This window comes from Chiloscyllium plagiosum, unplaced genomic scaffold (assembly GCF_037043375.1).
Source record: "Chiloscyllium plagiosum isolate Xiang-an unplaced genomic scaffold, Cpla_swu_hap1 HiC_scaffold_3, whole genome shotgun sequence".
NCBI lineage: Eukaryota > Metazoa > Chordata > Chondrichthyes > Orectolobiformes > Hemiscylliidae > Chiloscyllium > Chiloscyllium plagiosum.
In genome coordinates this window covers 104,115,451-104,142,627 of record NW_028270141.1, presented here as the reverse complement: position 1 = coordinate 104,142,627, position 27,177 = coordinate 104,115,451, and the positions used below count along the sequence as shown (strand labels likewise).

The following is a 27,177-nucleotide window of genomic DNA, read 5'->3' as shown; positions in this document are numbered from 1 at the left end:
GATATTAGCCTGGGGCAGTGCCTTTGATTTAACTGCTATTTCTGAGATCTTTGATTGAGAGGCTGTGTCAATGATGGATTGGTGTCCTCTTTGATAGTTCAGTGTCCACAGATTTCCAATTACATAATCTTACAATCTACAAGTCAGTGTTTCATTCTTACAGCCAGCAGCCTGAGAACTGTGTTGTTCAAATGTTTGCAAACTGGCGCTGATCTCCAGCATCTGCAGTCCTACTATCTCCAAACTGGAGCCAAGTTAGATTGTGACAACAGCAGGTAAACTCCTGCCCGAAATCTGCAGCAGAGGAGAAAGTGAGCAGTGTCTTTTTATTTCATGTAGTAAGGAGAGTTGAAAAAAATGTATTTTTTTAATCTGTCTTTTGTATATATAATCACTAGTTGATTCAGACCCAAATCTCAGTCTGGTGAAAGTCCAAATTAAAGTATACTTTCTAAAAATAAATAATGCAGCAGTGCAAGTACAGAGCATTAGATAGTGTGTAGCATGAGGATTTCCTGCTCTGATTTATGAACATCACTGCAGCTTACAAGGAGCAAGACTCAACCGAAGCACAAGTGGCAAGTAATAATAACCTAACCCTGAAAATGCCTGGCAGAAAAACCCAACAACATGGCACTGCATTATGAAATACCTTCACAAGTTGTGTACCAGGGCCTCTTCATTCTGTATTTGCTTGTCAACATACGGAAATTCAAACTGGAAGACAATTTCCATAGTATTTAGAAATGGACATGGAGTTCAGTCTGTGCAGAGGTAGCAGACTGCCCTGCATGATGAAAATTACAACAACAGCCTAAATGTATATAACTCCTTTAACAAAATAAAGCATCCTCAGGTGCTTCTGAGGAAGATTATGGAACAAAATAGAACACTGAGTTATATAACGTGATGTTAGGTCCGGTGATCGAAGGTTTGGTTAAAGAGTTAGGTTTTAAGGTATGTCTTAAGGTAGGAAAGGGAAGTCGAGTGGTGAAGCATTATGGGAGCAAATTGCAGATTTTGAGGCGTAGGCAAATGAAGGCACAATCTGCAGTGATGGAACAGATAAAAATAGGATGCTTTTGAGGCCAGAATCAGATGAATGTAGATGTCTCAGAGTGTTGAAGAATTGGAGGAGATGGGAGGAGTGAAGGAATAGAAAAGCTTTGAAACAATATTGTAATGCCCAAACATTACTCCTCTGAGGTGCAGATATCCCACTCTCTAATTGATGATTTCCTGCAGTTGCCTTCCACAGATGAAGAACCCTCATCACTTCAGCTTAGAGAGGCCAAACAGAAAGGTGCCAGGTACAGATGGGATTCCAATCCAACTGCTGAAGCATACAAAGTCCCATTGATGGCCACATCTTTATGACCTTCACCTTCTCTATTGGAAAGTTGTCCACAGGAGAAGCATCCTGTAAAAATCATTTCATGCCAAAGCAACAAAAGGAATTGCCACAACCACAGAGGCAGTGAGCTCTTCAGCTTCAGGGGAAAGCTTTTGATAAGGCCTTACTTAAAAAGAAAACTGTATATACTTTCAGACCAAGTGTTCCAGGTTTCTGTTCGGGCAGAACATGATATTCTCCATATGCAGGTGAACAAAATATATCCCTTTCTTTTACTTAAATAGATCCCACTAAGGCATTCAACATCAACAGCAGAGTGGGAGTTTTCAAGATTTTAGAGAAAATTAGCTTCTATAAAAGCTCGAAAGAAGCAGTCTCTGCCTTCTTGAGGTGGGGAGGCAACGACCGAGAGACGTTATTGCTAGAGACTATTAATCCAGAAACTAAGGTAATGTTCTAGGGACCCAGACTCAAGTCCTACCACAGCAGAACATTAAATTTGAATTCAATAAAAATTTGGAATAAGGAGCCTAATGAGGATGATAAAACCATTGACAATTCTTGGGAAAACCCCAAGTGGTTCACTAATGTCCTTGAGGGAAGGAAACTGCCATGCTCATATGTGACTCCAGACCCACAGCAATGTGTTTGATTCTTAACTGTCTTCTGGGCACTAGGGGTGAGCAATAAATGTTGTCCTACCCAGCAAGGTCCCCGTCCTGTGCATTAGTTAAAAAGAAGCTCAAGTGATGAGGATTCTTCATCTATGACAGGCAATTACAGGAGCACATCAAATAGAGACCAACAGAGCTCCATCACAGAGGAAAAATGTTCAGCCTCCCAGGCACATAACGTCTTGATTTCAAAATTCTCAGTTATTTTGAAACTCCTCTATTACCTTATTTCTTACCATCTGTGCATCAAAGCTCCTCAGTCTCACTCATTCCTTCAACATGCACTGCACTGCAGAGTTTGATGGTTGCACTTCCCACAATTTGAATGATTAATGGAACGAGACATGGCCCTCACCCTGTTTAGCATCTTCTTCTCCGTTGACCTGACCTTTACCTTCACTGCAGACATGGAAGGAGTCCACTTGCCAGGTGGAAACTGAGTCAAAAACACATGGTTCCCTGATCAGAGAACTCCTTTAAGTTGATGATGCTGTGCTCATCACATGGGTGGCACGGTAGTTAGCACTGCTGCCTCACAGTGCCAGAGATCCAGGTTCGATTTCCGCCTCAAGTGACTGTCTGTGTGGAGTTTGCTCGTTCTCCCCATGCCTGAATGAGTTTCCTCCGGGTGCTCCGGTTTCCTCCCACAATCCAAAGATGTGCAGGTCAGGTGAATTGGCCATGCTAAATTGCCCATAGTGTTAGGTGCATTAGTTAAGGGTAAATACAGGGTAGGGGAAAGGGTCTGGGTGGGTTACTTTTCAAAGGGCCAGTATGAACTTGTTGGGCCAAAGAGCCTGCTTCCGCACTGTAGGGATTCTAATCTAAAATTCAGCTACAAAGATGTATAACCTGTCTCTTCCAAGCCTGTAAATTGTTCTCCCAGACTATAAGCATCAAGAAAACTCTGGTCACAGGAGACAGTCAGGAAATCTGATTTCACAATCACGCCGCTGGATGTGGTTTGCAAATTCAGCTACTCCAGGTCCATGATAACAAACAATCTATCCTTTAATGCAGAATTTAATACAGAGAAAGGAGATAGCATCTTTGGCAGGCTCACAAAATGTCTGATGGTTTATACGTACTATTGCCCTCTCTGGTATCTCCTGTACCACTGACAGGACACAGACACCAGAGTTGCAAAGTGGTTAGCAGTTGTGAGGGAGGTGCCTCAACATTGATTCTGGACCGCATGAAATTTTGGCATCAGGTCAGAGAAGGGGAAAGAAATATCCTTATGAAGGGCTCCTGCCCGAAAAGTCGATTTTCCTGCTCCTCGGATGCTGACTGACCTGCTGTGCTTTTCCAGCACCACTCTAACCTTGACTCTAATCTCCAGCATCTGCAGTCCTCACATTCACCTAAGGAAGTATCCTGCTGATTACATCCTATGGTCCACTGCCCTTAGCCAATGAATTAGTGCTCTTCCAAGTTGAGAGTAATAAGATTACAGAATGTACTCTGGATGTGGGGGTTTCAGTTCTGATCACCAAGAGTGCCTCAGCAGTATCTTTACTGATTGAGCTGGCCAAGTCCTAAAGTAGATAGCTGCCAGACTGTGCCTGCAACAGATGGCAAGGGAACTGACAAGAGGGAAATATATATTTGTTCTCATTCACACCAGTCTACATGTGGCAGACACACTAGCCATGACCGAGTAATCACAGCACAGCCCTTGTGAAGGCAAAGTCTATCTTGAAGATACCCTCCATTGTATTGTGTGGCATGACAACCATGCTAAATTGGATAGACTTAGAACATATCTAACAACTCCGATCAAGTCACCCTTGAGGTGCTGTGTGCCATCAACAGCAGATTTGTATTCAACCACAATCTGTAACCTTTAGCCATGGCTATGACTGACTCTGCTGTTACCACCAAGCTAGAGGATGAACCTGGTTCAATGAAGAGTGCAAGAGGATACACTAGAGACAATATCAGGCTGCAGCTCAGGACTTGTGCTGGTCAGATAGCAGAAGTAGCATATAATAAGAAATCCACAATTAATAGATAATATCTAAGCTCTGCAGTCCTGCCACATCCAGTCTAGATGGTAGTGGACAATTAAACAACTAACAGGAGAAGGAGGATCTACAAATGCCTAATCCTCAATGATGAGGGAAGCAATACATCAAAGGACAGTTCTAGTGCACTTGTAACCATCTTCAGCTAGAAAAGGCAAATTGATCTATCTTGGCCTCCTCCACAGATCTTAGTACCACCGGCGCCAGTCTTAAGCCAGCTTGGTTTACTCTTCACATGATATCAAGAAACGGCTAAAGACTCTGGACACTTCCAAGGCCATGGACCCTGACAACATTCTGCTAATAGTATTGAAGCTAGTGCTCCAGAGCTAACCACACCCCGAGCAAAGCTGTTCCTCTACAGGTACAATGTTGTCATCTCAATGTGAAAAATCGTCCAGGTATGTCCTGTCCTCAAAAAGCAGGAACCGTCCTACCAAGGAAATTATTGTCTCATTAGTCTGCTCTTGATCATCTGCAAAGTAATGTAAGAGGCCATTGATATTGCTGCCAAGGGACAATTGATAAATAATCTATGCACTGAAACTTGGTTTGGGTTCCACAAGGCCCACTTCACTCTTGACTTTGTTACGTCCTTGGTTTAAACATAAACTCCAGTGGTGAGGTAAGAATGAGGCTTTGACATCAAAGCAGTATTTGGCTAAGTGTGATATCAAGGAGCCCTGACAAAACTAGTCAATGGGAATCGGGGGGGGGGGGGGGGGGAGAGGTGGGGGGAAGCACTCAGCTGGTTGGAATTAAACCTAGCCCAAAGGAAGATGCTTCTTGTTACAGGCCAATCATCTCAGGCTCAGGGAAGTGTCATAGGTCCAAACTAGTCAAAGGTTATCGCAACAACAACTTCCTAGCCAATGGATTAAATTATCTTCCTTGGTTGGAGTCATACCTGACACAAAAAATGATGGTTGTGGTTGTTGGGGTCAGACATCCTAGCTATAGGATATCTCTGCCGAAATTCTTCAGGGTAGTATCCTTAGGCCCAACCATCTTCAGCTGCTTTCTCTCCATCATAAGGTCAGAAGTAGGGATATTTGTTGATGATTGTACAATACTCAGCACTATTCATGACTGCTCATACTCAAGCAGTCTATTTTCATGTGCATCAAGACCTGGACAACACTCAAGCTTGGGCTAATAAGTGGCAATGCGCCTCACTTGCCTGGATAAGTGCAGCTCCAATACGCACAAGATGCTTGACACCATGCAGGACAAAACAGTCCATTTGACTGGTACGACATCCACAAGCATTCACTCCCTCAATCACCAACAGACAGCAGGAACTTTTATACCATTAACAAATATACTGCAGAGATTCACCAAGGTTTCTCAGTCTCTAACTTTCAAACTCAATCATTACAATTTAAAACGACAAGAGCAGCAGACACATAGGATCACAACCACTTGAAATTTCCCTCCAAGTCATTCATCAACCTGACTTAGAAATATATTTGCTGTTCCTCAGTATAGCTGGGTCATATCCCTGAATGAACTTCCAACAACATTGTGGATGTACCCACACAAATTGGACTACAGCAGGGCAAGAGGCAGCTCACTATCACCACCTCGGCTGCAACTGGGGATGGGCAATATATGCTGGCCCAGCTAGTGAAGGCCACATCCCTGAGTGATTTTTAAATGAATATTGTATTTGTGCCCCACCAGTGCCAAGCAATTACAATATTTGGCAAAAGAGAATCCAACCATCTTCACTTGACAATTCATGACATTAAATAACTGTACTTGATATTTAACGCACAAGTCAGAGTGTAATAGAAAACTCTTCTCTCGCCTGGATAAGTTTAGCTCCAGTCTTATTTAAGCTTAAAGTATCCAGGGAAAAGCAGCCCACTTCATTGACATTCCATACAGCACTTTAAAAATTCCCTTCCTCCAATTTCAACCCACGGTAGCAGCAGAGTATACCATCAACAAAATGCATTGCAATAACTCACCAAGGCCCCTTGGGCACCACTTTCCAAACCTATGACCTCAACCACCTATAAGGACAAGGGCAGCAGATTCATGGGAACACCGCCAGCTGTAAGCTCCCTTCCAAGCCACACACCACTTTGATTGAGAAATATATCACCATTGCTGCATTGTTGCTGATTCAAAATCCTGGAATTTATCGCTAAACATCAGTGACAGTGTCCCTACCACACATGGACTGTCACTGTTGAAGAAGACAGCTCATCACCACTTTCTCTAGACATTGGCAAGAATTGGTGACCTAGACAGCAACCATGTTCTCCGAATAAAACAAATGAATTGGCTGAATTTTACCATAACTCAGATAAATATCAATTCGACGCGTTTCAACAAGAATTTCTCTTTGTGAACCCGAGTAAGTTTTCTCACCCCTATTCTCTGCAGCTCATCTCATCAGCTATGAATTATACCTTTCTGGTACCCACTCATATTCTCTTCCCTCTCCCAATGGCTGATGTAATTGGGGCTGACCTCTCAGGATTCACATACTAGTGATGTCTGCAAAGTCTTCACCATCAAGTGAGCAGCTCTGCAGATATCTCTCGTCCAACCATGAGGAAAGAGTCACAGATTCCCCAAAGAATACACCAGCAAGCCTGCCTCCTGTCTCTTCCACCAGCTTAGATCCTGATACCTGGTGGATAACTTAGCTTGGTTGGAGTTGAAGCACATGCTGGTTGAAGAAAAAAGTGCTGTAAGCTGCTGGACTTTCAGAGCTCTAGTGTCTGCTCAACCTTGGGCAGAAGAGGACCCCCATAGTGTCAGCCATTCATGACTTCAGTGAAACACATAAGCAGACACAGTAACAGCAGGTAGCTTTGTCAGAGGCACTGAGCAAACTGACTCAAAGCTTGAAGGTCTTCACTCAGACTGGTTGTACAAGAGTTGTTGTTTACCTTGGAGAACCAGGTCTATTTGGTTGGATGTACGCATAAACCTGCACTTCACCACTCTGACCATTGGTGCTCCACAGCAAGGTGACAGGGGTTGAGGGACCCTTACCTGAATCCAGATGCCCCTTCCTCACTAAGAGACAGGCTGGTGCCAGTAGGCACCCAGCTGAAGGACTGACCACATACAGACTGCCCAGTCATCTCCTCTCAGGACACTTCAAAGGTGGCCATGCCTTCCATCTCCTTGCTGCCTATGGCCCTCAGACCCCTGGGAGGTCAGACTATGGAGGATGAACCCACATCGGGGAAGGAGGCTATCAGCATATCGGGACCTTTAGCCACAAACTCCCCTGGGGTCTCTAAGCAAAACTCCAAGGCTGGCAGATACTGTCCTCCGTGGACCCAGGATTGTGCCTAGACATGGTGGGACGGAAAGCAAGATCTTCTGAGGACATATCAGTGGCATAGGTGACATTTTATTGTAAATGTCATCATGTTTCATATTGTAGCTTCACATTGCTTGATCAATGTGTGACTGAATGTCATTTTAGCTGCAACACGAATTAAGGTAGATAGGCTAGACATCCTTAGTGCTACTCAATGTTCTAATTCTATCTGAGTGGTGGATTCCCATTCCATAATACCCATACGAACACAAACCTTTATCCAGATTGAATGATAGATAATTGGATATTGTGAAATATTCCATCCATTTGTAAATATTACTTTATAGCAAGCAACAGGAGCCAAATAGAAAAATCAAAGCAGTTGAGATTATACAGGGAAAGGTGGTCTTAACAGTATTGAAACATCCGCAGTCAGTGAAAGATAACTTGGTGCAACTCTGGTCCATTGGACAACATTCACAAGTAAGTTTTTTTTTGTATTGCTTTGATTGCTGTTCGGTAGGATGCTGCTGGTGCTGTTCTGTTTGAAGAAGGTCCTTGTGGTCTTACTCAGCACAATGCTGTAGCTCCCATCCTCGCCATCAATCACGCAGCTTTGGGTCATCCTCCAGTAATCTGGAGCTGAAATTCCCAGGATTGGGCAGTGTCCTGTCGGGACAGTACTGGTGCAAAGACATAATCTGCATGTAAACCTTATGTTAAAGGGACATTCCATGGTCATTGGCAATCCCCAAAAATCAGGTGTATTACAGATTCACTGGACAGCATGATGGCATTCCAGCCTCCACCTCCAGACAGAGAAAAGGTATTTTTATCAGCCTGTTCAGAGTTGCTATCATACACCTCTGAAGCAGATGGGATTTGAGCCTGGGCCTCATGGGTCCAGAGATAGGGACTATACCACTGCACTACAAGAGGTATAGTGCTGTTATCACACTCCCATTTGCTTGACATTCTACGGCAGATGAGAAATTGTGGCACTCCTATACACTTACTATATCATGAGGGCAATTACTGCTTCAAGTTCGACAGTAGAAGTTGGCTCCACATCAGTTGATGTTGATGGTGGTGCTGAGCTTGTGTTACTCATTCATTAGTTTTGCAGGCTTTAGTACAGTAGTGACAGGGATGACCACAGTTTCAGTGGCTGGATCTGTTGAGGATGGATCTAAATGGAGATGGCCATTGCCTGGCATTTGTTTGGCACAAATGTTGCTTGCCACTTGCCAGCACAAGCCTGAATATTGTCCAGATATTGTTGCATTTGCACATGGACTGCTTCAGTATCCAAGGGGTTGCAAAATTGGCAAAATTACCCACTTCTCATGGAGAGAAGGTTATTGCTAAAGCAGCTGAAGATGGGCCAAGGACTGAGAATTGCAGAGATGTCTTGGAGCTGAAATGGCTAACCATGCCTATCTTCCTATGTGCCAGATATGAGTCCAAATAACAGACAATTTGCCCCTGATTCCCATAGATTCCAGTTTTGCTGGGGTTCCTTGATGCCACACTCTGTCAAGTGCAGCCTTGATGTCAAGAGTTGTCACACTCAACTCTGCTCTGGAATTCAGCTGTTTTGTCCATTTTTGAACCAAGGCTGCCAGTGTAACCCAAACTGGGAGTCAGTGAGCAGGTTGTTGCTGAGCAGGTGCGTTTGTTAGAACCATTGATGTCCCTCCATCACTTTACAGATGATCAAGAATAGACTAATGGGGCAGTAAATGTCCAGATTAGATTTGTCCTGCGTTTTGTATCCAGGACATACCTGGATAATTTTCCACATTGTCAGTAGACACCACTGTTACAGCTGTACTGGAACAGCTTGGCTAGGAGAGTGGCAAGTTCTGGAGCATAAGTCACCAGGACTATTGCCAGAATGTTGTCAGGGCCCGTCGCCGTGTTGCAGTATCCAGTGTGTCTAACCATTTCTTGATATCATGTGGAGCGAGTCAACTTGGTTGAAGACAGGCATCTGTGACACCAGGGAACTTTGAAAGAGGCCGAGATGGATCATCCATTCGGCACTTCTGGCTGAGGATTCCTGCGAATGCTTCAGTCTTATCTTTTGATGTGTTGGGCTCTTCTATGTTTGAGGATGGGGATACTCCAGAAGAGCCACCTCCTTCAGTGAATTGTTGAATTGTCCACCACCATTCACGACTGGAGGCGGCTGGACTGCAGATCTGAGATCTAATCCATTGGTTGTGGGATAGGTTAGATTACATTAGATTTGATTAAGATTGAATTAGCTTAGATTAGCTGTTTGGCACACAATTGTCCTGTTTGGGAGCTTCACTGGGTTGACACCTCATTTGATGATGATGGAGTACCCAAAGACCTTCTGTACTGTGAACTGACCACTGGGTCAAGGTTTCCTGGAGGTTCATATCTTAGTGTTTAATACAGAATTGATCACCACAGTAAAAACCACCATTCTAGGGTGGGGAAGGCTTCCTTAAAATTCCAAACAAAATAGGAGGGGTACTAACTGCACTAATTACAACATTGCATTAGCCAAAATGACCACTTAGTTAATTAAGGGGTAAAAAGTTTGTGTTTTGTTTTGGAAAGTTTTTAGAACTCCATCCTTAAATAAGTTGTACTCACCATTAAAACTTCCGCGAATACCAAAGCTCGACTTGGAACAGTGGAGGCCTGGAAAGCTTTATAACTAAATCTGAATTCAGCCGACACTTCATTTTGTTGCTTGGATACCAGACATTCTTTTCGTAGGGTACCCGAAACAGAACATTGGCTTGTCTCCAAGCAGTTATAAAAGAACCTCTGTTCACTGATGCTGTAACAATCTGTTTCTTTAAGCTTCAGAGTAGAGTCCTCATTAGGCAACTCACAATATAGATATAGGTTCTGTGTATAGCTTTGTTGGTGCTGAATGTAAGAGTACAAATCCCCCAGTCACGTATGTTCATTCTTTTATAAAAACCTAATCTGTTCTCAAATCAGGTTGAAGTTAACATCAGGAATCGGAGATTTGGTGCAAATTCGACTTTTAACATAGAATGCTAACAAGACATCTCAATTAAATGTTGTGATGTCATCGTTACTATATATGCATATATATTAACAGAACATTTATGCTACTGTCTGGGTCTTAATTCAAGTTCAGGGCTATTATCTTATAAAAGAGAATGAGGATTGAAAACAGGAGAATGTTTTGCAAGTAACTCTTTCTTCAACTTTTCAGTTATCCCTGCTCTAAAATGAAAAGAAAGGTGTAAGAAGTTACAAGACTGTATGAACACAGAACGAAGCCATTCTGCCCTTCGTATGTGCACCAGCTCTGCAAGCAATTCACCAAATTCTGTTTCCCCATTCATCTCCCCATAATCCTAAACGTGCATCCTTTTCAGTCTAATGCCCTCTTTAATACCTCAATTGAATCTGGCTCCTCCTCCAGACTCTCAGGCAGCGCATTCAAGACCTGAACAACTCTGCTTGGAAATGTTTTTCCTCATGTCTCTTTTGCTTTGTTTCATTGTTTAGTTCAGTCCGAGGAGATCCCTGGATAATCCAGGATGCTTGGCAAACCCAGCCTGGAACATGATTTATCAGAATAGAATGAATCATATTTATGATTAGATTAGATTAGTTTCCCTATAGTGTGGAAAAGGCCCTTCAGCCCAACAAGCCCACACTGACCCTCCAAAGAGTAACCCACCAGACCCATTCCCCTACTCTAGATTTACTCCTGACTAATGCACCTAACACAACGGGCAATTTAGCGTGGCCAATTCACCCAACCTGCATATCTTTGGACTGTGGGAGAAAACCGGGGGACCCGGAGAAAACCCACGCAGACACGGGGAGAATGTGCATAACTCCACACAGACAGTTGCCCGAGACAGGAATCGAACCCGGTTCCTGGTGCTGTGAGGCAGCAGTGCTAACCACTGACCCACTATATTGTAAATAAAGTTCACAAATAATGAGCTAAAAATGATTATTCCAAAGTCCCTTTGCAAGGTTCCCTTATTTTGAATAACTGAAAGGATGATGAAAGACCACCAGCAGGAGAACTTCCTGTATAATTATTTTGAGTGCAATTAAAAGGTATCTATTTTACTCCACTTCCAGTAGTCCTGGCCACCCCCACTGCCTTTCTCAATGCTTGCTTTCTACTTCCTTCTCTCCATTATTGCTAAGTAACATTTCCTGGCATTTTGGGAAAGATATGGAGGCAAGGCAGGTGATTGAATAAGCTACAAAACAGCCGTGCGCTCATTAAATGGCAGAACAAGGGTCTTACAGTGCAGTGGTGTCCCTGGAGGTGTGTCGTAAAATGTTGCAACAGGTTAATTAAAAACAATTTAAATGGCAGCACAGATTGAGCTGAATGATCTACTTTTATATTCCTATGATTTCTGGTCAGTTGCTCCAACAGTTCTCAGGATATTTCAACCTTGTCTAGTATCTTGCCTTAAAAATTGCAGCAGAAAAGGTCATAAACTTTCTGAAAATTAAGGTTAGCTATCTTCATTGTACTGTGATTGTACTGTGTATAATCCCACATAAATACCAGGTCTAAGCAAGTTGTTTCCTGTCTGTAATGAGTGTAGTAAATATAAAAGTATATAATATTATTGAACCATCTATGTACAGAATCTAAAGGTTATCGCTGGAATTCAGATTTTCAGAAAATAGTCCTGGGTGTTTCTTGGAGTATAATTAAATATCTGTGAAGAGATTACAGAAATGTGTTTTGCTTCATACTTCAATTTTATGTTAAATAAAATTAATAGGTTGTGGAAAGCTGAAATATTATTGAGCTCTGCAGCCCTTGATGATATGTCAGCCTCCAGTTTAACTCTTACAGTCAGATAGGACAGTAACATCAGTAATCATTTGGCAATTTAGCTGATGTACAGTGGCACTAGTGAGTTTTGACAAGTTACTACTTAGATTTTAACCTGCTCTGTAATGTTCTTAGCCTGGTTATCAGAGAAACTGTGAAATAAACTATTTTGGAGAGAGAAGTTACATGTAGAAGCATGATCTATGCAGTTAGATTCTAAACAGAATGCAGAAGTAGATAAATCTGGAGTAGAAAGACAAGTAAAAACAAATCATAAAAAAATGACTTTCTGAACCTTGAATTTCCTCCTATTTAAGCAGTTCCATCAGAGCACAGATGACTTGCAACCACTCTGGTTCAATGGGGCCTGAGCTGGTTCCAGTACACAAGCTACAGACTGTCCCACCCATTGGGAAGGTGATGCTTGAAGGTTGGGTAGCAGGTTTCTGTGCTTTCTCTAATGCCTCATCCTTAACCTTTGCATGTTCTCAATTAAGTCTTTGAATGTGTTCAGTGCTTTCCCAGATTAACCTTCTCCATATTGGACAGTCGCAAGTCAGGGTCTCCTGTGAGTTGATAGGTAGGTTCAACCTCTTCAGAAAGGGCAGTACAGTGGTTAGCACTGCTGCCTCACAGTGCCACGGACCTGTATCCAGTTCCACCATTGGACGACTGTCTATATGGAGTTTGCACATTCTCCCCATGTCTGCATGGGTTTCCTCCGAGTGCTCTGGTTTCCTTCCAGAGTCCAAACATATGCAGATTAGGTGAGTTGTCCATTGTGACCAGGGATATACAGGATAGGTGGATTAACCATGGGAAATGCAAGGTTAAAGGGAAAGGGGTGGGATGCTCTTTGGAGGGTCGGTGTGGATTTGATGGGCCATTTGGTCTGCTTCCACACTGTAGGGATTCTATGATTCAATGGAATGCTTTCAGGATATCTCCAAAGCATTTCCATTATTCTTTTGACTGTCTTCTGCTGTAACTGAACTCAAAATAGAGCAATTGCTTTGGAAGACAGGCATATAAACAACAATCCTCAGTGATCAGAGCTGGTTTTGAGTGATGAGTGCCTCAATGTTGGGCAGCTTGGAAGTTTGCAGAAGATGCTGCTGTTGTATTGACCTTCTTACCATTGGATTTGGAGGAGCAAAAAAGATATTACTGTTGGTATTTCTCCAGTGAGGTGCCAGTTGGAGTCTTGCAGCCATTTCAGGCATCAAGATCAAAGATGAAACCTAAGAGAGGTAACTAAGAGTTAGCTGAGAGAGTAACAAAGCTGTCACTTTCATACACCCTATTCCAACTGCATAATTTGCATATTTAAAGGGTACTGAATAATTGTGATCAGAATTTCTCCTAGTTCTTCTCTGGCCTTTTTACAGCTTAGGCTACAGGAAATCACGCTCAGTTACTTTTATTCAGCTGCAACCAACTGCTTTTCTAATGTTGAGCAAAATAATTGATCTTTGACTTTCTCCAGCATCTACAATGTGATCACCATTCTCTCTTGTATAAAAATGGTTTACAATGTATCTTTGCTGTCTGCAATTTGACACTCTCCACTTAATCCTGCGGCATGTCATTAATTTGCTTTAATTAGCATATTCTTTTGTTTGTCATTAGCTAAAAAAAGACCATCATATTTCCTTTTATGTTATCACTGAAGGATTACACAACAAAATATGACACTCAGCCACATTAAGAGATACTATTGGTCAAAAAGGTAGCTTTTAAGGAACGTCTTAAAGGAAGAAAGGAAATTCCAAAAGTGGAAAGATGCAGGGTGGGGTCATTGGTGATTGTAGGATGGTTTTCTGTTTACAAAACAGAGCTGAGACATAAGATTATACTGTGTTACATAAATGTCATTGCTCATGGTCAGGCAGTACCAGGTGAATCTCAGTTATCTGGAGGTAACAGTGTTAGCTTGATATCTACTTTCCTTCCATTAATGCTGTCAGGCATACATCAGACCAGACTGAGGTTATGGTTTAGACAATGAGCTGATGAGTTTTAAGAGTTTGTATTGGTTGGCAAACACAAAATAAATATTTAACAAACACTTTCTAACAACAAACTGTTCCTTAAAAAGGTTTCTACACTTATCAAAGCTGTCTAATTTTTGGTTAGCTAGAACTAATCATTATGTGTAAGTCACATAGATAGAAGTATTGTAACCCCCCCCCCCCCCAACTTAAATTTTATTGTGGGAGTTTTTTTAGTAGATTTATTTTCTGATGAGCTTCTCAGCAAATCACAAGTTTCAACTCTCAAGAGCACTCCACTAAAAAACACTGCTGGCAAATCAGTGGCCTAGAGATCATCACTGCAGGCCTACCTTTTCAGGGATCCATCATAAAGATGTGTTTCACTGTTGAGTCTCAAGGGGTAAGGATTAGGATGGAGGGAGATGTATCAGGAAGATTCAGAGGCAACTGCAGTAGATTGGCATTCAGCAATAACCCAGTCACCTGCCATTGGCCCCTGATTGGAGCAAATGGACAGCACTCAAACCCGGCAGAAAGGTTGTCCTGGTTTTTCAGCTGTTATTCCCAACTGCCAGTAGGCACATAATTGGGCAAATGGTGAGTTGAGGCCCTTAAGTGGTTGTTGATTGACCACTTAAGGGCTTTAATTTCTAGCAAATTGAGAAAATCCCCAATGAGTCTCCACCCAGCAATGAGTTGCCATGGTAGGAAAAAGAGGGCAAGTATCTCTCCAGGGCCTAATTGCTCAATTATTTGCCTTTTTCGCCATGTTCTTCATCATTTCTAAGGAGGAGGGAATTTCCCTTAAAGAGACATAATTTGTTTACAGCACAGAGCAGTCCATTTGCTGTGTTGTGTACGGGTTGATTCTCTATTGGGGCTGCTCATCTGGTCCTTTTTCCCCATTCCCCTCCGCAGTTCGGGTAATATCCAACTCCCTCGTGAAAACCTGAATGAATCTACCTTCACCACATCAGTGCAAACACTTGAGTTCATAGAAAGCTCTGTTCTCCATGCACTTACTTGCACAAACTCCCACTCACCTCTTTGCTTAATGATTAACTTTGCTCCTGATGCAAATTCTCATTCTTGCTTTCAAATCCTTGACCTTTCCCTTCTCTAATTCTGTAATCTCCACTGGCCCCATAACCCTTCAAGATATTTGCACTCATTTAATTCGGATCTCTTGAACATTTCCAGTATTTATTACTCCACAGTTAGTAGCCATGCCTTCAGTTGCCTGTATGTTATTGGACCCAAACCTTTTCTGATTGTAACCCAGTTTTGGTGCTTGAAAGCTGCCAACAGACGTTTGAGAGCAGGGTGGAGTTGGGGGAGGAGGAGGAGGAGATGCCCATGTATGGTGTAGGGGGAAGTGACTATGAGAGATGGATGGAGGTATCTGTGAGAGTGGTTGGAATGCGTAGAGGAGAGTTGTAAGGCATTAGTAACACATCATGAAGCATTTTATTATATTAAAAGCACTATACAGTTACAAACTTTTTGTTAGAGAGGAATGCACAACATGATAGAGTTGAATCTGGCAATTGTGCACTAGATAAATTGTTAGTGATAGAACAAACAATAATGACTGAAATACTAGTTGTAGACATGGATAATTAAACTTGTTCCTTGAATATTTACATTTGCTCCTTTTTCACATAGTTTCTTACCTCACATGTATAAACAAAATATGTGCATTGAAGCTTCAGTCAATATAAACTTAAGTGGCCACAGTAATGCTTACGAAATTAAGCCATAATTGGTGGAGGACACTTGAGGGATTGAATTGTGTACTTACATCCTTATGAAAATGGTTATGGAATCCCTACACCCTAATAGCAAGCCATTCAGCCCATAACAACCCTCCAAAGAGGATCCCATCCTGACCTATCCCATCCCTGTAACCCTGCATTTTCTATGATCAATCTACTCACCCTGCACATTTTTGGATTGTAGGAGGAATCCCATGCAGACATGGGGAGAACATGCAAACTCCATATAGATCCTCACCCAAGGCTAGAATTGAACTCAGGTCTGTAGTGTTATGAGGCAGCAGTGCTAGCTACTGTGCCGCCCCAGGTAATAGATGCGGGTCTGAATTCTGCAGTTCAGACCATTATAACTCAGCCATACTATGACTGTGTCAGTTGATCTGAAGACTTATCAAAGAATATTTTTAAATGATAACCTATACCTAACAACTTCTACATGGGATTTTTTTTCAATGAATAGGAGAATAAAGTACAAAATGAAAATGGACTAAACTTACAAAAATTATAACAAACTTTTAGGACTTTTCTTGAGTAATTAAGGGGATATGAAAGTCCTTATTTATGAGAAGAGATTAGAGAAATTGGCTATTCAGCAGTAGAAAAAATTTAAATAGAGATCAAATCAAAATGGCAGAAATTAGGAAGGAATTTTTGGAGGTAATTCAGGAAAATAATTTTCTTTGATTAATAGTAGCTAAAATTTATACATTAAAGACGATACATTAAAGGCCAAAGAACACAAAAGAGTAAATTAGTTTTGTCTTTTATATGTAGAGGTTGTTAGAATATCCCAGCAAACATACTCAAAGAAGTAATATTCAGGGACCTTTTAAAAGGGGAAATTGAAAAATAAACATTTTGAAAGGAATTAGAGATGAGATACGGAAATGAGACACAGGTGATAATTCCTTCAGAGACCTAGCACAGCTGCAATGATCTGAATGTCTTCCAGCTGCAAATCTCTGTGATTAATGTGATTCTTAAGGGATGTTATTCAAAATTCAAATACGGAGCAGGTGGATAAGGAAGAGGAAAACGAAATTAAGAGTCAAACTCTGAAGGAATACCAATGCTGTTTGTGCAGGGGAGGGTTGGTAATTGTACAGGTTTCAAAAGAATTTTCTTGTTTTTGAGACTGAGTGAAGCCTTTATGAATTAAATAACTTCTCATTGTTGCTGCTTGCCATTTGTAGCATGGACGTACTGCACTGCATTTGGCTGCGTACAAGGGCCACATTGACGTTGTACGAATTCTGCTGAAAGCCAGTTGTGATCTGGACATCCAGGATGATGTAAGTAAAAAGTGATTGGATTACTTCTTGTCTGTTGACTTTGTTTGTCACCGTTTTGCTGATTTATTCTCCATCCTACAGTATAGCGACCATTGGGGGAGCCTTTTGGCTACTCCTACCATTATCTTCTTCCCCTCGTTCTTTCTTATTTCTACCCATATGGAATCTATATGCTACAATCCAGCATCATTTCTTGCTATCATACTGATTGCGCCTTATACTAATAAAACTACTCCACTAGCCTTCCTTTTCTGCCTGTTCTTTTGAAAAGTCACATCCCTTGAATGTTCTGCAGCCTTTCTATGAATAGGTTTACGATTTAACCTCTATCTCTTTCATTCTTAAATAGTCTAGTTCTAACTTGAAAATTATATATTCCCTGTTCTGGATCTCCCCCACCAGTGAGAATAGGTTATTTTAATTACCTTATTGAATCTCTATTGTTTGTCATATCTTTGCTAGATTATCCCTCATCTTCTGCAGTACAATGGAAGTATGAGCAATGTTTATGGAACTGGTTCCCATATTTTAACACTTTGTAAGATGTGGTACCATCCTGGTGAATTGGTGCTGTATCCCATTCCATGTCCCCTGTAAATTATCCTGGCCTCTGGATCACTGGTCCTGTAACATTACCACTATACAATGTCTCCCAAAATATCCCTTTCCTGAATGCCTTCCATTTATCCTGAAATCTGTGATTAATCTGTTTTTAAATCTCTGAAATTGTCTTCTCTACTTGAGTAATTTTACCTTCAATACTTTCTGGTCTCTTCCCATATACATAGTAAATTGAATTTGGAGCGTACTATTGCCTACTTCATGTGGTCATCCCTCCTCACATGGAATCGGTAGCTTTTGACATTATCTGGAGCACAGCATTCAGATATCAACCCTGCAAAGTCCATCTCTCCAACGTTTATGCACTTATGCCAAAATTGGGTGATCTGTCCCACAAATTAGCCAAAAAATAGCCTGCCATATTTGCATTCCTCTAAGGTCATGCCCAAGTGTGTCCTGTCCCATTGGCAGCACAATGGCATGAAAATGGGAGAGTTAGCCAACGGAATCCTTACTATTGACTCCAGGCTTTATAACATTTTTAGTAATTTCTGGTCAATGGTAACTGCCAGGATGTTGATGGTACAGGAATCTATGGTGGGAATGCAAGTAAATTGTCAGACGTAAATATTACTTGCTGACAGAAAAGACCTGTTCAAAAGGCATAGGTTTCACCTGAACTTGAAAGGGGCCAATATTCTGGCGGGGAGGTTTGCTAGTTCCTTTTTGGGACCCTTTAAACTAGTGGAGGGGGTGAGAGGTTGCTAAGTAGCAGTAAAAGCAGAAAGACAGATGAGGATGGTTCTGAATCAGAAAAGAGCAAGTTAATTAGAAAAGGCAGCCAGGAGCAAGTCGGGGATCGTGGTAGCTCTGAAGAATTAAACTGCATTTATTTCAGTGCAAGGGGTCTTACAGGTAAGGCTGATGAACTTAGGGCCTGGTTGGGAAATGGAACTGGGACATCCTAACTATTACAGAAACTTGGCTGGGGGAAGGACAGGACGGGCAGCTCAATGTTCCAGGTTTTAAATGCTATAGGAAGGATATAAAGGGAGGCAAGAGAAGAGGGGGAGTGGTGTTTTTTATTAAGGAAAACATTACTACTGTAATTAGAAAAGATATATCTGAGGGATCATCCTGTGAAACTGTATGAGTAGAAATTAGAAATAAGAAGGGAATGATCACTTTGTTAGGATTATGTTATAGGACCCTAATAGTTAGAGGGAAATTGAGGAACAAATACGTAGAGAGGTCTCAGAAACCTGTGAGAATAATTGGGTTGTAATAGTAGGGGATTTTAATTTTCCAAATATTAACTGGGATTGCCATAGTTTTAAAGACTTGATAGTGAGAAATTTGCTAAATGCGTTCAAGAAAATTTGCTTTATCAATATGTAAATGTACCAACTAGAGAAGGAGCAAAACTTGACCTTCTCTTGGAAAATAAGGCAGAGCAAGTGACTGAAGTGTTAGGAGGGGAACACTTTGGGACTAGTGATCATAATTCTATTTGTTTTTAAATATTTATGGTAAAGGATAACTCTTCCATAAAGGTTAAAGTTCTGAATTGGAGTAAGACAAATTTTAGTGGTGTGAGACAAGAACTTTCAAAAGATGATTGGAGTAGATTGTTCGCAGGTAAAGTGATGATTGACAAGTGGGGGTGGGGGGATTCAAAAATGTGATAATGAAAATTCAGAGGCATTATGTACCTGTTAGAGTAAAGGGTAAGGCTGGTAAGAGTAGGGAGCAATGGATGTTGAAAGATATTGAGGTTCTAGTCAAGAATAAGAAAGACTCATTTATTAGATGGACACAAGTGGGATCAAATGAATCTCTTGAACAGTATAAAGAGTTTAGGGGCGTTCTTAAGAAGGAAATCAGGAAAGCAAAGAGGGCATATGAGATAGCCCTAGCAGGCAAGGTTAAGGATAATCCAAAAAGATTCTACATTTATATTAAGAGCAAAAGAGCATCTAGAGAGAGATTAGGGTCCCTTGAAGATCAGTGAGGTTGTCTATATGTTCAACCTGAGGAGATGGGAGAGATACTAAATGAATATTTCACGTAACATTTTATTATGGAGAAAGAAACAGAGGCTAGAGAATTTGTGGGGATAAATATTGATGCTTTGAAAATAGTTCACAGAACAGTAGAGGAAGTGCTGGAGGGCTTAGAAAACATAAAGTTGGATAAATTTCTGGGACGTGATCAAGCGTGTCCCAGGAAGATGTAGTAAGTTAGGGGAGAAATTGCGGGCCCCCTAGCAGAAATATTTATATCATATATAATTGTGGCTGAGATGCAGGAGGACTGGAGGGTGGCTAATGTTGTGCCTTAATTTAAGAAAGGCTGTAAGGAGAAGCCTGGGAACTATAGACTCGTGGGCCTGACATTGGTGGTTGGTAAGTTGTTGGAGGTGATTCTGAAAGATAGGATTTACATGCATTTGGAGAGGCAAGGACTGGTTAGGGATAGTCAGCTTGTGCAAGGGAAATCGTGTCTCACTAACTTGATTGAGGTTTTTGAGGAAGTAACCAAAAAGATTGATGAGGGCAGAGCAGTAGACATTGTTACATGGATTTCAGTAAAGCCTGTGACAAGGCTCCGCATGGTGTACTGATAGTAAAGTTAGATCACATAGGATTTAGAGTGAGCTTGCCAATTGACGGTTGGAAACAGAGGGTGGTGGTGGAGGATTGTTTTTCAGACAGGAGACCTGTGACCAGTGGTGTTCCACAAGAATCGGTACAGGGTCCACTTTTGTTTGTCATTTATATAAACTATTTGGATGAGAATGTAGGAGGCATGGTTAGTAAATTTGTGGATTACTCCAAAATTTGTGGTATAGTGGACAGTGAAGAAGGTTATCTAAGATTACAGAGATCTTGATCAATGGGTCAATGGGCCGAGAAGTGGCAGATGGGGTTTAATTTGGATAAATATGAGGTATTGCATTTTAGTAAAACAAACGAGGGCATATTATACAATTAATGATAGGACCCTGGGTAGTGTTGTAGCACAGAGACCGAGGAGTTCACGTACATAATTCTTCAAAATTTGCATCACAGGTAGACAGCGTGGTTAAAAACACATTTAGCACACTTGCCTTAGTTGCTCACACCTTTTGAGAGGGTGGTTCATGTGTGGAATGAACTGCCAGAGGAAATGGTGGATGCAGGTACAGTTATAACATTTAAAAGACGTTTAGACAAGTATATGAATAGGAAAGGTTTGAAGGGATATGGGCCAGGAGCAGGCAAGTGGGGCTAGTTTAGTTTGGGAAGCCTGGTCAGCGGGGGTTAATTGGACTGAAGGCTCTGTTTCCATTCTGTATGACTCCATAACTCTGTTTTCAGCCCAAGTCCAGGTGCATTTAGATTCTAACTACTTCAGTACCTGAGGCATCACAAATGTTACTGAACAATGTGCAGTCATTGGTGAACATTACCCACTTCAGACCTTATGATGGGAGGAAGGTCATTGATGAAGCAGCCGATGATGGTTAGGTCTAGGACATTATCCTGAGGAACTCCTACAGGGATGTCTTGGGACTCAGATGAACTTAACGGGTTTTTACAAATATCATATATTTAACATTCACTAGCTTCGTATTCAAATTTTATTTAAATTGATTCAATGCCCCAGTTGACAAGTTTGGATTTGAAGTAATATCTTCAGTGCATTCGTCCAGGCTCTGGATTTCTCTACTAAGAACATAACTTCTATAATATCATATATACAAATGCACCTCTACGATAGCGTGTACTGCACCAGAACCATTAAATCTGAGGTAGTTAACTGAAGACTAAGATTTGACATTCCTATGTTTCTTTCAGGATGAGTGAGACATATCATCTTTAGTTGCAGAATGCCCTCCAGTGGCCAAAATTGGGATTTCTTATCTTGAACCATTTGGATCCAGTTCCGTCAAACCCACAACCTCTGATACTAATGCTTTACCTCTGGTAACCAATCCTCTAAGACCTTATTGGATCTCTAATCAGAATTTTGATTGGCTGAAAGGCATTCACAGTTCAAAATTTTGCTTGTCATCAAGGTTACTATTGCTCTGATGACAAAAAGACATACAAGAAACTGAAAAATCAGGAGGCTGACAATTTATATTCTGCAAATACACCTACCATGCATTAACTTCTGATTTATGTTAGGCCTGATTGTTGCAGCATTATGAATCAAGTTATTCCATTACTAAACTGAAACTTTCCTTCGTATAATTAGAAGTTGTCACTTAGTAGTTAAAATTAAAGACTACATAAATGTATATAGCATATTGGTATTAATGTGCTGCCCATTTCATAAATCTTCATGCACCTCATGAAGATTTTTACAGATGAGAGGCATTTGATTGACAAAAGCTTTCTGGCTCATTTTTAGTCTAATTTGAGAGCCTGCAGTTCTATGTCTACCTCTTTTAGTTTGATGGCCAACCTGAAACAGTAGATAAGACTAAATGTGGGCCCTACAGAAAGGCAACTCTGACACTGCAGCTCCTGCTCAGGACTAGTGTATCAGTTAACATTATATGTTCAAGCCCTGGACTAATTATTCCACTATACAGCTTTCAGAATTTGACCAGAGGATAACTGTACTAGCAACCAAGGCAAATTAAAATTAACAACTCAACTCCAGAACATTACTCCAGGCCTCTGAATTCCTAGTTCAGGAACATATTAACATATGCACAATTGCACCTTGACAATGGCACCTACACTTTCAATAAATTTGAGGAGACTAATTGAAGACTGATATTTGGCATTTCTACATTTGAGAATGATCCCTTTCAGACCCATTCAGCGTGGCTGCTGGTGCTCCATTTTGGGATTTAGTAGGATGTCAGAATTCCTCCTGGGTTTGAACACACCATCTAGATTGGGTCACTAATACTCAGCCCTGCTCAATGAGCAATGCTGCATTGCCAGGGGACCATCCTGTAGATCCCACATTTAAACAACCAACATTTATGAAGCATCACACATACACTGAGAAAAAGACAGTGAGCCTAGGTGGGAGAAATTAAGGGGGAAAGCTTTGTTGAAAAGATGGGTGTCTCAAAAGGCTAATCAGGTTGGGAAAAGCAACAGAGAGGTGGTTGGTTCTGAGGAAAGGTCACTGGACCCGAAATGTTAATTCTGATTTCTCTTCACAGATGCTGCCAGACCCTTACTGACTTTTCCAGCAACTTCTGTTTTTGTTTGTGGTTGCTATTAAAGATGTTTTTATGAAATGTCAATGGCTGAGGACTCTGCTGCCAGAGCTGAGGGTGGAAGAAGTTGTATAACAAGGTTGGGGGACGGCAAGTAGGGCTGGGAGAGTTTGCTTGGATTTGGTGACAGGAAAACACTTTAATGTCTGATGAAACAAGGATTATTTTCAGTAGGTACAGGGACCCATTGTGGGTGAACGTTTAAAGTTAGGCACAATCTCGGATTTTCAAAGGAATGGTGACAGGCAGTGATTGGGGTAGGAGCCTGATACTAATTAATGAGCCCTTACGCTCCTTAGGGAGCTGTTAATCATAGAGTCATAGAGATGTACAGCATAGAAACAATTTGCCCATGCTGACAAGTTATCGTAAATAAATCTAGTCCCATTTGCCAGCATTTGGGCCATATCCCTCTAAACTCTATTATTCATATATCCATTCTGATGCCTTTTAAATGTTGTAATTGTACCAGCCTCCACTATTTCCTGTGGCAGCTCATTTGACACATGCACCACCCTCTGCATGGAAAAAATTGCCCCTTAGGTCGTTTTAAATCTTTTCCCCTCACCTTAAACCTATGCCCTATTGTTTTGGACTCCTCCAACTGTGGGGAAAAGTTCTTATCTATTTACCCTATTCATGCCCTCATATTTTATAAACCTCAAGAAGGTCACCCCTCGGCCTTCAACGGTCCATAGAAAATAGCCCCAGCCTATTCAGCCTCTCCCTATAGCTGCATGTGCCCGCAAAGACCAGAATTGAATTTTCAAAAGTCTCATGCTGGCTAGTGCTCCCAACTTCACTATAAGGCCAAAATAATTTAAATTTGGAATCATGCTTTTAACAAATTTCGGGAGTTAACCAGTGTTAGTGTAGACAAAATTAAAGATCACACAACACCAGGTTATAGTCCAGCAGGTTTATTTGGAAGTACAAGCTTTTGGAGTGCTGCTCCTTCACCAGGTAGCTAGTAGGGCAGGATCATAGAACCCAGAATTTATAGATTCTGCCCCACAAGCTACCTGATGAAGCTTGTGCTCTGAAAGCTTGTACTTCCAAATAAACCTGGTGTTGTGTGATTTATTTTTAACTTAGTCCACCCCAGTCCAACACCAGCACCTCCACAGAGTGTCACTGAGAGCAGTGGTCATCTGACTCCGTCTGTCTCTATTGACTTCTGAGGAGCTGCCTGTTCTAGTCAGCAAGGCATTGGTATTTCCCAACAGGTTGCCACTGCCTTGGCAGGCAGCGCCCACCTCCTGGAGACACTGAGGTGCCAAGCTTGTCTCCTGGCCATTTAAACCATTTATATCTAAAAATCACATTGCAGTAGCAATGCAGTTTGGGGGGGGTGGGGACGGGACCTGGAATTCATCCAGGGATCAGGTTCCCAATGCCACATTGAAAACCCAACCTAAGGCATCTATGAAAATCAACCAAGTCAGGAAAACAGATCTTAGTGTGCGACAAGATGCAGGCAGCTGAGTTCTGATGCTGATGTTATGGATGAATGAAGTATACTGATATTTAAGTGAATGTCATAGAGTCATAGAGCATGGAAACAGACCCTTCAGTCCAATTTGTCCATGCCGACCAGATATCCTAAACTAATCTAGTCCCATTTGCCAACATTCAGCCCATATCCCTCTGAACCCTTCCCATTCATTAACTCATCCAAATGTCTTTTATGTGTTATAATTTTACCAGTTTCCACCATCTCCTCTGGAAGCTCATTCCATACATGCACTACCCTCTGTGTGAAAAAGTTGCCCCTCAGGTGCCTTTTAAATCTTTTCCCTCTTACCTTAATTCTGTGCCCTCCAGTGTTGAACTCACGTACCTTGGGGAAGGAACTTGGCTATCCATGCCACTCATGATTTTATAAACCTCTATAACGTCACCCCTCAGCGTCCCAATGCTCCAGGGATAATAGCCCCAGCCTGTTCAGCCTCTCCTTATAGCTCAAACCCTCCAACTCCAGCAACATCCTTGTAAATCTATTCTGACCCCTTTCAAGTATTGCAGCATCTTTCCTGTAGCAGGGAGACCAGAATTGCACGCATTATTCTAAAAGTTTCTTATAAAGGAGTGGTTCACTTGACAATAATGCACAGCATGTCTCACCCAAGGAGAACAATGACTTTAGGCCAGAAATGCAAGGGTTTGTAATATATCTATCAGTTCATCTACACAAAGAATAAATTACAGTGCAGCAATTGATCGTTTTTTTTCTGACAAGGTAAACATATCCACTGAGACTCTGTAATTTCTACAAATTCAGAATTTTCATCAATACAATGTGACTTCCAAACTACAGTGTCTTAAGAATAGTGAGAAAATATTGAGCCAGAAATGTCTGTCAAAATAACAGTGAGACAAAGGTTCTTTTTAAAAATTCATTCATAGGATCTGGCTATCACTGGCCAGGCCAGTATTTATTAGCCATCCCTAATACCCCAGAGGACAGTTAAGTGTCAATGACATTGTTGTGGGTCTGGAGTCTCATATAAGCCAGACCAGGTAAGGACGGCAGTTTCCTTCCCTAGAGGAAATTAGGGAAACAGATAGTTTTTTCCAACAATTGGCTATAATTTGATGGTCACCATTAGACTCCTAATTCTAGATACTTGTTGAATTCAAATTCCATCATGTGCCATGGCAGTATTTGAACCTGGGTCCATAGAACCTTATCAGGTCTCTGGATTGACAGTCTAGTGATAATGCCACAAAGCCATCACCTCCCATAAAAATTACAGCAATTTCAAGTAAGAGCGGATATGCAGTAAAATACCATTTCCCAAATGTTGCTGACCAAGGAGTTGTTCGGTTCATGAAAATGGCATTTTGCTTTCTGGTTCATTATTGAGTGGCACGATGTTGCTGTACTTGCACAGGAGATGTAAACTAAACTCGCACAAAAGTGTAAGTACTCTTTCCTTGATGAGGTTATGCCAGTCAAGCTCTCTGGCATTGAAAATGAATCATTACAAAGTTAACCCCTCATCCCTTCAGATACGAATTATTGTTGGCGATTCTAATGATACCAACTTTACAAACAGCTTTTTTCCTTTCTATGCTCTGTTAATCTTTTAGAGTCTTGTTGGGCATTGCATTCTCTCAGTCTAATTTACATGTCTTTTTCAATTCTTGCAGTCTTTATTTCATAATGCTTTCATCTGATTGTAGCATTGATGTGGAGGAGCAGGTGGACTGGCGTGGACAAAGTTAAAAATCGCACAACTCCAGGTTATAGTCCAACAGGCTTATTTGGAAGTACTAGCTTTTGGAGCACTGCTCCTTCATCAGGTAGCTGTGGAGCAGTATCATAAGACATGGAATTTATAATGAAAGATTATAGTGTCATGCAACTGAAACAATATATTGAACAAACTTAGATTGCTGTTAAGTTCTTTCATCTTTTAGAATGGATAGCAGATTTTGGTTCATTAATATGTAAATCCCAGAACGTCTTTTAAGTCACATTCTCAAGCTGTGGACGGCTCGGTGGCACAGTGGTTAATACTGCTGCCTCACAGCGCCAGAGACCCGGGTTCAATTACTGTCTCAGGCGACTGGCTGTGTGGAGTTTGCACATTCTGCCCGTGTCTGCGTGGGTTTCCTCCGGGTGCTCCGGTTTCCTTCCACCAGTCCAAAAATGTGCGGGTTAGGTAAATTGGCCATACTAAATTGCCTGGAGTGTTAGGTGAAGGGGTAAATATAGGGGAATGGGTCTGGGTGGGTTGCACTTCGGCGGGTCGGTGTGAATTTGTTGGGCCGGAGGGCCTGTTTCCACACTGTAAGTAATCTGAATCTAATCTTAACTTAAAGTTTTCAAAAAAAAGTGATACCTCAGCTCAGACAATGCATTATAGATATGAGGTTAGAGTCTGTCTGTATCCCAATTTGAGTCAGACTAGTTCTGTTTCCAAAGTAAGAATTTACAAAATGTTATATGGATTGACTGCTAGCAGATTGTGTGTTTTTTGAGCAAAATAGAATATATCTGCAATCACAATTCTGTAAATTCAAATTCACCCCATATACTTGTATGTGTGTCAGTGTGCATGAGAGAGAGTGAGTGTGCATGCGAAAGTGTGGGTGTGTTTGTGTCTATGCATGCTTAGTAGAGTGTGTGCATGAATGTGACGGA

The 27,177-nt window shown here is 41.4% G+C and overlaps 1 protein-coding gene across 14 annotated transcripts in view; it reads left to right on the top strand.

Annotated features, from left to right (window-relative positions):
• Positions 1-27,177, top strand: part of ankrd6b (ankyrin repeat domain 6b) — a 245,297-nt gene that overhangs the window by 162,628 nt on the left and 55,492 nt on the right. For all 14 annotated transcript variants that reach the window (XM_087982260.1, XM_087982253.1, XM_087982262.1 and 11 more), the window contains one exon: positions 17,141-17,239. In XM_087982260.1, the coding sequence (XP_087838386.1) occupies positions 17,141-17,239 (99 nt within the window). The remainder of the gene's footprint in view (positions 1-17,140; positions 17,240-27,177) is intronic.